The 12,658-nt window shown below is 41.0% G+C and overlaps 1 protein-coding gene across 1 annotated transcript; it reads left to right on the top strand.

Moving 5' to 3' along the window:
• Positions 1-5,942: 5,942 nt before the first annotated feature.
• Positions 5,943-12,367, top strand: LOC130915236 (ribonuclease inhibitor-like). The gene is made up of 4 exons (XM_057835128.1): positions 5,943-8,745; positions 9,155-9,328; positions 11,676-11,849; positions 11,919-12,367. Exons 1-4 carry the CDS (start codon positions 8,456-8,458, stop codon positions 11,935-11,937), a joined length of 657 nt encoding a protein of 218 aa, XP_057691111.1. The 5' UTR covers positions 5,943-8,455; the 3' UTR covers positions 11,938-12,367.
• Positions 12,368-12,658: the final 291 nt, after the last annotated feature.

Below are 12,658 nucleotides of genomic sequence, written 5' to 3'. Positions count from 1 at the left end.
ACCCTGAACACACCATCCCCACTGTCAAACATGGTGGTGGCAGCATCATGGTTTGGGCCTGCTTTTCTTCAGCAGGGACAGGGAAGATGGTTAAAATTGACGGGAAGATGGATGCAGCCAAATACAGGAACATTCTGGAAGAAAACCTGTTAGTATCTGCACAAGACCTGAGACTGGGACAGAGATTTATCTTCCAACAGGACAATGATCCAAAACATAAAGCCAAATCTACAATGGAATGGTTAAAAAATAAACGTATCCAGGTGTTAGAATGGCCAAGTCAAAGTCCCGACCTGAATCTAATCGAGAATCTGTGGAAAGAGCTGAAGACTGCTGTTCACAAACACTCTCCAGCCAACCTCACTGAGCTCGAGCTGTTTTGCAAGGAAGAATGGGCAAGAATGTCAGTCTCTCGATGTGCAAAACTGATAGAAACATACCCCAAGCGACTTGCAGCTGTAATTGGAGCAAGGGCCGAATAATATTGCACGCCCCACTTTTCAGTTTTTTATTTGTTAAAAAAGTTTAAATTATCCAATAAATTTTGTTCCACTTCACGATTATGTCCCACTTGTTGTTGATTCTTGACAAAAAATTAAAATTTTATATCTTTATGTTTGAAGCCTGAAATGTGGCGAAAGGTTGCAAGGTTCAAGGGGGCCGAATACTTTTGCAAGGCACTGTATATATTCGTCCGAGTTTTATTCATTTTTTTCTTAATGATTGCCAAAATGTATATGATCGGGAAAAATTATCAGGAATGATTGGAATTGAATTGGGAGCAAAAAAAAAAAGCAATCGGATCGGGAAATATCGAGATCGGCAGATACTCAAACTAAAACGATCGGGATCGGATTGGGAGCAAAAAAACATGATCGGAACAACCCTAGTTCCGGGGGAACCGGAGTATTAAAACCGGGTCCTATATCGATGCTCGATGCCCAACCCTAATCGTGAGCCTTTATCGTATCGTGAGTTACTCAGAGGTTCCCACTTCTAATTTGAAATAACAATTCATCCTTCCTTGTTTGTATCCCAGGCAAAAACCTTAAAGATGAACAACGCGTCTACAACTATCGTCACGCACGTGCCTGGAGAGTGACCGAGAACAGCTTTGGCATCCTGGCGGCACGGTGGCGAATCCTGAGGCAAAAAATCAAATTCCACCCAGAGAAGGCTGTTAAACTTGTGAAAGCTTGTGTTGCTCTTCATAATTATCTCACCAGCACAGATGCGAGCAACACCCCCGCTACACGCTACATCCCAGCCAAGTTCTCTGACTCATTAACCCCAACGGGTGATCTTGTCAACGGAGAATGGAGGAGAGTAGTAGCAGGGGACAACAACCTCTTGGACTGGGGACGACGCAGCAAAGGACAAGCGACTCAGGCTGCAATCTCGGCAAGACAGGACTTTGCTTCATTCTTTAGGTCACCGCAAGGTTTTGTGCCTTGGCAGGAAGTGGGATTTTGATATAAATGCAGATGTAGGGCCTACAATGTTTTTGTAGTTCGACTCTTTTCATTTGAAATGTCGTACAGTGAAGTATGAAACATTTGAAATTTCTGTTCAATAGAAATGAAGTTGTCAAATGCATACCCCTCTTACACGTTTGACTAAGACGTCTAATTTAAACTAGGGGATTGGCTTTTCTTTTTTTTTTCATGTCCCGTATGGTTCAAGATCGACTTTGTGAGCTCGTTGTAGCGATTTTGTGCACATGTAATAAACACTTAGTGCTAGGGTTGCTCCGATCATGTTTTTTTGCTCCCGATCCGATTGTTTTAGTTTGAGTATCTGCCGATCCCGATATTTCCCGATCCGATTGCTTTTTTTTGTTCCCGATTCAATTCCAATCATTCCCGAAAAATTTTCCCGATCATATACATTTTGGTAATGCATTAAGAAAAAATGAATAAAACTCGGACAAATATATACATTCTACATACAGTACATGAGTACTGTATTTGTTTATTATGACAATAAATCCTCAAGATGGCATTTACATTATTAAAATTCTGTGAGAGGATCCACGGATAGAAAGACTTGTAATTCTTAAAGGATAAATGTGACTTTGTATATTCTGACTAGAGATGCACGATAATATCGGTCACCGATAATTATCGGCCGATAATGGCAATTATGACGTCACACAGATAATGAAACGAAATTCAACCGATAATGCAATCCGATAATTATATACTTGATTTAGCCTCCAAATGTGCGCAATCAACAGTTTTGTCCAATTCTGCTAGTTTTAAGGAGTTGTTTTTGCTGTGTAGTTGTGTGATATGTGTTAGGAATGGCTTACTTTTAAAGGCATTTTTGTGCAACTTGGTTGTTTACAAGTAATTGTTGCCAAAAGCTTAGCATTACACAATGTCATTGCCATTGTTTAGATGTTGGAATTTACTATTTGTTCATATTTGATGTGGAAAAAAATAGCACAAAATTACATTTTTGCACAGTAACATTTGATCTTTGTACTGTATACTTTAAAATTTTACAAATTTGAATAGAATTATCGGCGTGACATTATCGGGTGGAAGGGGCAAGAAATTATCGGTTATCGATATCGGTTGAAAAATGTATTATCGTGGATCACTAATTCTGACTAAATATTGCCATCTAGTGTATTTGTTGAGTTTTCAGTAAATGATACTGTAGCCATGCCCAAATGCATGATGGGAAGTGCAACCATGACTGTGCATAGTGCTACCAATTGATATATCTTCTCAGCGTTGGGAAATAAAATAGGGTGTTAAGAAAAAGATCAGTTACTACCTTGCTTCCCCACATTGCTTCCCACGATATTTCTAATCGTAGGGAGAGGGATTGTAAGGCTTTAGCCATGTAAAACAAGGCTCCAAAGGATGCTAAAATTCACTCTACTTATATTATGCTGCCTTTTAGCTCTCAATATAGGTAAAACAGCGCCATTACAGCTTAAGCACGACAATGCGTGAGTGGGTTGTGCAGCGCATTCATTAATTGCTTTAAATATTTTAATGTGATACATTTTTTAAAAAATTAATTACCGCCGTTATCGGGATAAATTAACCCTACCTTAAGCCTAAACTTAAGACTGGATAAGTGTAACATATTTTGTCTGTAACGTAAAATACAATTAGAAAACGTTTTAATTAAAAAATTTAAAAAAGGCACGATATTTTTTTGCCGATTCTGATACTTTGAAAATGATGTGATCGGACCCGAATATGAAGTATTAGTTTGTTCACACTAGGGCTGCAACTACCGATTATTTTCATAATTGATTAACTCATTCACTCCCAGCCATTTTCACCGGAACAAGGCCCTTCGCTCCCGGCCGTTTTACTGGATTTGGACTGATTTTGCAAGGCCGACAGAAAATTATGTTCTGTTGCTATGTAAACATGGAACCCACCAAAAGAAAGATTAGACTCTCTTCTATCAGCAGGAAAAAAAAAAGTAAGTTCATATCTTTTTCCATTCTTTAGAAATCAGCATTAGAAAATAGCTTACTTTGAGCAAATTTCCAATTTCTGATGAAAAAACGGAGAAATTTAGTTTTTTGTGAAAGCATACATTTCATACATAACTTTGACTTTAACACAGCTATTTTTTGCTTTCGTTACATCCCAAATATTTGAATGTTTTCCTTTGACAAAATAACTAGGGCTGTCAAACGATTAAAATTGTTAATTACAGCTTAAAAATTAATTTATTGCTATTCAAACCATCTGTAAAAAATATGCCAAATTTTTCTGTAAATTATTGTTTGAATGGAAAGATAAGACTCAAGATGGATATATACAACATACGGTACATAAATACTGTATTTGTTTATTATAACAATCAACAAGATGACATTAACATTCTGTTTAAGCGATCCATGGATAGAAAGACTTGTAGTTCTTACCCCTCTTAATGTTTTCGTTTAATTTGTAAAATTTTCAATCAAAAAATAAACTAGTAGCCCGCCATTGCTGATGTCAATAATTACACAGTGCTCATGGGTGCTTAAGCCCATAAAATCAGTCGCACCCAAATGCCAGCAGAGGGTGACAAAACTCCCAAAAAACCACAAGTAACAAGTTGGCATTGTACTGTTTTGTCATTTTAATCTGTTTGAGCGGGGCATGTGCGTTAATTGCGTCAAATATTTTAATGTGATTAATTAAAATTAATTACCGTCCGTTAACGCAATAATTTGACAGCCCTAAAAATAATGTAAACTAGACAAATAGAGCTTATGATAGCAAAGTAACAATTTATTTACACATAAGTGAGATGACGCTGTTTTGGCTGCGACAGCCGGGTTTTCCCTCATCGCTGCCTGTCTCATAAAGATGGATTTTCTTTTAGTCTCTGCGAGGTCTGCTCGGCGAGCAGCACGGACTCCATGACATCGTCCGCTGCACTGGTGGTCCCGGTCGTTCTGCTCGGTTGTTCAACGCCTGGCATCCAAGGCGACCTCTTGGTTTTTCTGCTCTGTCCTCCGCCGCCCGGCATTCTTCCGCCGGCGACCCGGCCGTGCTGCTCCGCCGCTTGTTGCCGTTGAATTAGGTTGCGGGTTTTACCAAATGCGCTACTTCATTCCAGTGGCCAGTTTTATTGCTTTAAAATGGATTTTCAGCTCTGTGCTTTGGAGCTCAGTTGAATGAGAACCCGGAGATGAAAAAACAAATGTAAAAGACGTATAAATACGTCTTTGTGACACTGAAACAATTAAAAATAGAACATGTTTATTGGGGCTGTCAAAATTATCTGGCAGAGCAGGATTTGAGTCCCTGGCGGTACATTGTGTTCCTGATAGTAGCCTTTGTTACTGTGGTCCAAGTTCCCTGTAGCCCATTCACTAGGTCCCCTCGTGTGGTTCTGGGATTTTTGCTCACCATTCTTGTTATCATTTTGACACGACGGGGTAAGGAGGAAGTTGAAAGTCCGTGTTGCCCAATGACAGCCCCAAAACATCACTGTTCTAGAGGAGATCTGCATGGAGGAATGGGCCAAAATACCAGCAACAGTGTGTGAAAAGCTTGTGAAGAGTTACAGAAAACGTTTGGCCTGTTATTGCCAACAAAGGGTACAAAACAAAGTATTGAGATGAACTTTTTGTATAGACCAAATACTTATTTTCCACCATGATTTGCAAATAAATTCTTTAAAAATCAAACAATGTGATTTTCTGTTTTTTCCCCCCTCATTTTGTCTCTCATGGTTGAGGTTTACCCATGTTGACAATTACAGGCCTCTCTAATATTTTCAAGTGGAAGAACTTGCACAATTAGTGGTTGACTAAATACTTATTTGCCCCACTGTATCTTTACCCATCGACACCATGTGGGTGGCCTGATAAACAAGGAGGAAGAGGACGGAAGGTAACATCGTCTGCTGTGATTACCGTTTTGGCCCGAATATAAGACAGTGTTTTTTGCATTGAAATAAGACTGAAAAAGAGGGGGTCGTCTTATAATAATAATAATAATACCTCAAACTTATATAGCGCTTTTTTGGACACTCAAAGACGCTTTACATAACATAACACAAAGACAGAATTAAGAATTAAGAGGTGGGAAAAGCTAGTTTGAACAGGTGGGTTTTTAGGAGTGATTTGAAGTTATGTAATGAGTCCGAGTTCCTGATGGGTTTTGGGAGTGAGTTCCAGAGTGAGGGAGCAGCAGCGGCGAAGGCTCGGTCCCCCAAGGTTCGGAGTTTAGTGCGAGTGATGGGTGTGAGGAGATTAGAGTCGGCAGAACGTAGGCGGCGGGAGGGACAGTGCTGTTGTAGGAGGTCAGTGAGGTAGGAAGGGGCCAGGTTATGGAGGGACTTGTAGGTGAGGAGGAGGAGTTTGTACTGAATCTGGTATGACATTGGAAGCCAGTGAAGCTGTTGGAGGATGGGGGTGATGTGCTCTCTGGAACGGGTGTGGGTGAGGAGGCGGGCGGCAGAATTCTGGACGTATTGCAGCTTTTGGAGATGAGAAGATGGAAGACCATAGAGGAGGCTATTGCAGTAGTCGAGTCTGGATGTGATGAAGGCGTGAATGAGTATTTCAGCTGTGGCTTGGGAGAGGGAGGGACGGATGCGGGCGATGTTGCGGAGATGAAAGAAGGAGATTTTAGTGAGGTGGCTGATGTGTGATTGGTATGACAGTGTTGAGTCCATTATGATGCCAAGATTGCGTACGGAGGTGGAGGGGGTGACAAGGTGACCATCAATGAGGAGAGTGAGGTTCTGTACAGAGGGGAGGAGAGCTTTGGGTCCGGTGATGAGAAGTTCTGTTTTGTTACTGTTGAGTTTGAGAAAGTTATTGTCCATCCAGGTTTTTATGTCGGACAGGCAGTTTGAGATGTGAGAGAGAGTGACAGGGGTGATGGATTTAGATGAAATGTAAAGTTGAGTGTCATCTGCATAGCAGTGGAAATTGAGTCCATGGTGGCGAATGATTTGACCGAGGGGAAGCATATAGATTATGAAGAGGAGGGGGCCGAGGACCGAACCTTGGGGGACACCATGGGTGACTGGAGAGGTGTGGGATTTATGGTTATTGATGGAGACGAAGTGGTGACGATCGGAGAGATAGGAGGTGAACCAGAGGAGTGCAGTGCCAGATATCCCTATTGACTGAAGACGGTGGAGGAGGATGTTGTGGTCAATGGTGTCAAATGCAGCGGAAAGGTCGAGGAGGAGGAGGATGGAGATGGAACCAGAGTCAGCGGCAAGGAGAAGATCATTGGTTACTTTGATGAGAGCTGTTTCAGTACTGTGGTGTTCGCGGAATCCAGATTGAAATGTTTCAAACATATGGGAGGAGTGGAGATGGTGCCGAAGTTGGGTTATGACGGATCGTTCCAGAATTTTTGAGAGAAGTGGGAGATTGGAAATGGGTCTGAAATTGTCCAGGTTGTCGGGGTTAAGGCCAGGTTTTTTCAGGAGGGGTGTGATGGTGGCGAGTTTGAGTGGGGAGGGGACTGAGCCAGTGGTGAGAGAGGTGTTTATGATGTTAATGATAAGAGGAATGAGAGTGGGAATACAGGTTTTAAGAAGAGAGGATGGTATGGGGTCGAGAATGCAGCTGGAGAAATTCATGGTTGAGATGAGTTTGAAGATGTCAGAGGGAGCAAGAGGAGAAAAGGAGGGAAAGCTGTGAGATGTTAGAGGTGGACTGTTAAGATCTGAGGAAGGAGAACTGAAGGAAGTGGATGCAAGTGAACTGTGTATAGTTTGGATTTTTGCGTGAAAAGATGACAGAAAGTTATTGCATTTGTCTGTTGTGAATGTGGCAGTGATATTGTCCTTGGGTTTGGTGAGTTTTGCGAAAGTGGAGAATAAGGTACGGGGGTTGGAAGAGTTAGAGTGAATAATTTGAGAATAGAAAGTGGAACGGGCTGTTTTGAGTGCAGAGTTGTAAATATTGACAATGTGTTTGTAGGCTTGGGCATGAACTGTGAGACCGGTTTTTCTGTAGAGGCGTTCAAGTTTTCGGCGTTGCTTCTTAAAAATGTGGAGATCCGGGGTATACCAAGGGGCAGAGGTGGAGAAGGAGACTGTAGCTGTTTTGAGAGGGGCTAATCGGTTGAGGCAGGAGGAGAGTGCGTGGTTGTAGAAGTTGACTAGATCCAAAGCAGTAGAGTCTGAGGGGAGGGAAGAGCTGGTAATGGCATCAGACAAGGCGGAGGAGAAAGAATCGGGAGGGAGTGATTTCAGATTCCGGAAGGTGATTGTTCGTGCGTGGTTGTTAGTGGGGGTAGGGATACAAATGTCCAGGGTTATGGCCAGATGATCAGAAATTGTGAGGTCAGTTAATGACAGGTTATGGATGGTGAGGGAGGGTGTGGAGCAAACCAGGTCCAGAATGTGGCCATGTTTATGTGTGGGTGAAGTGATATGTTGGGTGAGATTGAGGCAGTTTAAGATGTCCAAAAAGTCAGATGAAAATTTGTCTGTGGGGGAGTCGACGTGGATATTGAAATCTCCGAGGAGCAGAATGGACGGGGACATGGAGGACAGCTGGGTGACCAAATTGGTGAAGTCAGACAGAAATGAGGGACAGTTTTTTTGGTGGGCGATAGACTACAGCAACAGTGAGTGATTGAGAACCGGGAAATCTGAAAGCTAAATGTTCAAATGACGATACAGCTGGGATGGAGATGGGGCGGAGAGTGTAGTCACAGCGGTGGATGACAGCAATGCCTCCGCCTCGTTTTTCCAAGCGGGGGTTTTCAAAGTAAGTGTATCCAGGTGGGGTGGTTTGGTTAAGTGCAAAGTAATCCATGGGTTTGTGCCAGGTTTCAGTGAGACAGAGTAAATCCAGGTTATTGTCCATTATGAATTCGTTGAGGAGGAGGCTTTTATTATTAAGTGACCTTGTGTTGAATAGAGCTGTTTTGAGAGGCTTTTGTTGTGAAGTCCTTGTGACGGAAGTTGGAACAGGCAGAAGGTTGTATTGAGTCATGTGACGAGTGCGCGGATGACGTATGCGGAAGTTGTTGTTGAGCCGGCATCCAGGAGAGTGAGAGCTGCGGTCGGACCAAAGAGAGGGAATGCTGTTTTCGGTGGTGAAGTTGTAGTAAAGTTTTCGACGGGAGCCTCGATGGATGTACGGGCGACGGCGGAGAAGGCAGTGTTGTTTCAGAGTTGTAATAATGTCCGGCGAAAGAGGTGCGTGGTGGTTGAGTCCGAGAAGCTGCGAGGACATGTACCTGAGAGCCATAGTCGGAGCCGGAGATGGCAAAAGCCGCGGAGAGGCAGGCAAAAACGGTGAGAAAGACCCGTTCAAACAAGCTTTTTGGTGCAAATCCGGAGTGTGGAGTGAGAAGCGGCAGCCAAAAGCTCCACCCATTGAGTACGGTGAACTCTGATGAACTCAGCTAAGTCTCCTTGAGCAAGATATTGATCCCCACATTGCTCCTGGTGCTGCGTCACCAGTAGGCGGATGGCTTTGAGAGCCTTGAAAGGTGAAAAAGCGCTATACAAATATAACAGCATTTTTATTGCTTTTTAAGTTCTGGATTTTCACACAAAAACGGAGTGTTAATGCTTTTTAATGCCCCTCATTAAACCTGTATTAGTCAAGGAAAAGGAAGAGACAATGTTACTTTCAGCAGAACCGTCAAAACTTTAAGCAGGTTCCCTTTTTGACTTCAGGCAATTATCTCATTTGTTGCAGGCTGTCACAGTGTGGGATCACCAGTCAAGGATGTGTTTCATTGGCTGAGGCTCTCAAGTTAAACCCCTCCCATCTTCAAGAGCTGAACCTGAGCTGGAACTATCTGCGGGATGAAGGGGTTGAGATCCTCTCGAAAGGACTGAGCAGCCCACACTGCATCTTAAAAGTCCTCGAGTAAGTAGGCATCTGGTCGAGTAATCGAAAGAATCACTGCTTCGATTAGCATAACTAGAATCAATTATGTTAAAAAATAAAAATCCTGTCAAGTTATACATAATACATAATTTGAAATGCTTTGAAACATTTAATTTAATCCTTTTTAATTTTCACAAAATCCATTTAATGACTTCATGCTTTTTAATGACCCGCATCAACCCTGTATCAGTCAAGGAAAAGGCAGACACAATGTTACTTTCAGCTAGAGGCGCACGATACTTATCGGTCCGATAATAGGAATTATGACGTCATCCCAATAAATCCGTTAACAATATATGGACCTATTCAAAATATTTTTGGGACATGGTCGGATTGGGATGTGTGCGTTGGTTTCCACTCCTGTTTTGCCGGTATGCAGTTTTATTACTGTTCTAGAGGCCGCATTTTTCCTTCACTGAGTTATAAACCTTACTATAGCAATTAGCAAATGTTTGCACTTTACACAGCAAAAATTAAAGAGTTGAAATTCCAGGGTTAAACATTTCAGAGTTGATTTCAACTCCCAATGTGTCATTTTAACACCATTGTATTTAAATTGGGTTCAGTGTTGGAGTTATTTGAAAGAGTTGATCATGTCAATGTTATCCAACTCAGTCCCGAGTTAATACCACTCAATTCTAACACTTTCTGGTGTAATGGTTAGGTGTCTGGAGTCATTTTAAATAGTTGATGGAAATCGGAGTTAATACTACTCCCAAAGTGTTGTTTTAACACTGTCTGGTGTAATGGTTAAGTGTTTGGAGTTGTTTTTAATTGTTGATTCAAATCACTCCGCCCTGGAGTTGATTTCGACTCCCAAAGTGTAATTTTTAACACCCTCTGATTTAAATGGTGTGACATCAGTGTTAACTCAACTCAGGATAGATGTAAATAAGCTCCTCCCGCGACTCACACACCTGCACTTCATTTTGAATTTGATGAGCCAACAGACCAACATGGTGCTGCGTCGCGACCAGATTTATTTTTTGTCAAACATGATGTTTACAGAGATGTTTGATGAGCATCGTCATGCTTTCAGAGTATCCACAAGTGAGGAAAGGTGTATAAATAAAATGTCTGAGCTGAAATGTTGCACACCGTTCGATGTTCAGAGCTCATACAGTGCCTCAGATGAACATCTATATATTATAGTTGATTTTATACTGCTGTAATGAAAGACTGACTGGACTGGGGAGAACATGGCCAAACGAAATGTTTTATTTATTTTAATATTTTATTTGTTTTAATAAATGTTTTATATGTGAAACTGTCATTTGTCTAATCCCTATTTTTAACTGTGGTAAAGAGTAAAACCTTTTAATTATTCAACTCTCAGAAGGAGTAAAAAAAACATTTAATTATTTAACTCTCGTAAAGAGTAAATCAATTGTATTTAACTCTGGTAAGGAGTAAAATGATTAGGTATTCAACTCTGTGAAAGAGTAAAATATTTAACTCAGAGCACAGTGTTATTTATTCTAACTCTGGTAAGGAGTAAACATTTAACCCAGAGCAGTGTTATTTGCCTAATAACGTCAACTCTGGTAAAGAGTTAAAGAAGGAACTCTTGGTGTGGTGTTGATATTGAACTATTTCCAAAGTGTTAATTTGACTCTAGAAAGTGTGGACCTATATAAAGTCTGAAAAGGAGTTGAAATTGACTCTGTGAGAATCAATTCAACACCAGGCTTTTTGCTGTGTACAGTGTTATGTCTACACGTTCTCGAGAAGTCTTTTGGTTATTGATATGTAATTGCCAGGTTAAGAAAGTTGTTCCATGGACCAAGACGACAGAAGTCTCCTCTCCTGTTGCACCAAATGTTTTATCTGCTGACAAAGCACAATACCTGTTGGGTTTGTTAAGCATTGGTGTTCATTGTTCAGGGGAACACATCGTCAATGATATTGACTGATTGTGATTGACTCAAATTATATTTATAATTATATATTTATTATATTATAGTTTTAGAATTTTTTGAAAAATGAATATGGACAGTTTATTTGGAGTCAAATCTGTTCTTGTCTTTGTTTTGTTCATTATAATAATGTTCATGTCATCATGAAAATTCTGGTTCGGTAAAGGCAAATCTATATTGAATCAACCACTAGTATTTTTGACCTACATTTGTTCAAAAACTCAGGTGAATATACATTGAAAAAATGTATATATATTATCGGATATCGTATCGGTATCGGCCTTGAGGAGCAGGAAGTTATCGGTATCGGTTTCAAAAAATGGATATCGTGCACCCCTACTTTCAGCAGAACCATCATCACTTAACCAGGTTCCCTTGTCGACTTCAGGCAATTATCTCATTTGTTGCAGGCTGTCACAGTGCGAGATTACGGATAAAGGATGCATTTCATTGGCCAAGGCTCTCAAGTTAAACCCCTCCCATCTTCAAGAGTTGAATATCTGGGACAATCGAATAGAGGAAAAAGGAAAGAGGGTCTTATTGGAGATCAAGGAGGATCCCAGCTATAGCTTGAAGACTGTCGAGTAAGAGCTAAACAATGTTGCTTATCAGAGTGTAAATTCATGTTCAATATTGTTTGTGTCTTTCTTCAGATTTAAACCGTGGGACTAGGAACAACGTTTGGTCCTTGGCGTCAAGAAGGGCGAGTCATTCCAAATGTTCATTATTAGAAGACGTCGAGTCCATTTGGTCTCCTTCAGATTTAGTTCGGTCTCATGTACTCTCCGATGATCGCAAGAGGACCGGGTGTTGGCGCTACGGGCAAAGCGGCCTCGCTCACAGAATTCGGGGAGGTCGTCGTCGGGTTCTTTGCAGCCACATGGAGGTGGAGTTCAAGGGGAAGGTCTACGACGTTCCCACCAAACTGCTGGCAGTTGTATTCATCCATTTGTATTGGAAGGGGTTGTCCAAATGGATTGGACTCTAGAGCATCATCAATGGCAGCCAGTGAGTTCAATAAGTACCCTTTAAAGGGTTAACTTATGTTTTTCACAAATTTAAAAGAAAATGTTATACGTACACCTAAAATGGTTTTGCTCATTTTGACATAGTTGTTTTAAATTTGATCATTTTCACTTTTTTGTGCAATATGTTGTTGTGTATGAGAACATTAAAACCCTAACTTGAAATAAAAGTTTTTAAAAATCATCTAACAATGTAAAAAGAACTTGAATCAATACACTGGAAACGTTTCATTTTGTTGACTTGATTGAAATGCAGGAAAGTCAGGAGGTCGAGTCTCCAATACAATGAGAAGAATTACAATGACAAGTAACACGACTCTGATGATGTGTTTTTTAAAAAGAAATGATAAGCAGTATCTGAGTTCTTT

Source organism: Corythoichthys intestinalis, chromosome 1 (assembly GCF_030265065.1).
Source record: "Corythoichthys intestinalis isolate RoL2023-P3 chromosome 1, ASM3026506v1, whole genome shotgun sequence".
In the NCBI taxonomy this organism is placed as follows: Eukaryota; Metazoa; Chordata; class Actinopteri; order Syngnathiformes; family Syngnathidae; genus Corythoichthys; species Corythoichthys intestinalis.
The sequence above is the reverse complement of the archived record's forward strand: the minus strand, read 5'-3'. Positions and strand labels throughout refer to the sequence as shown.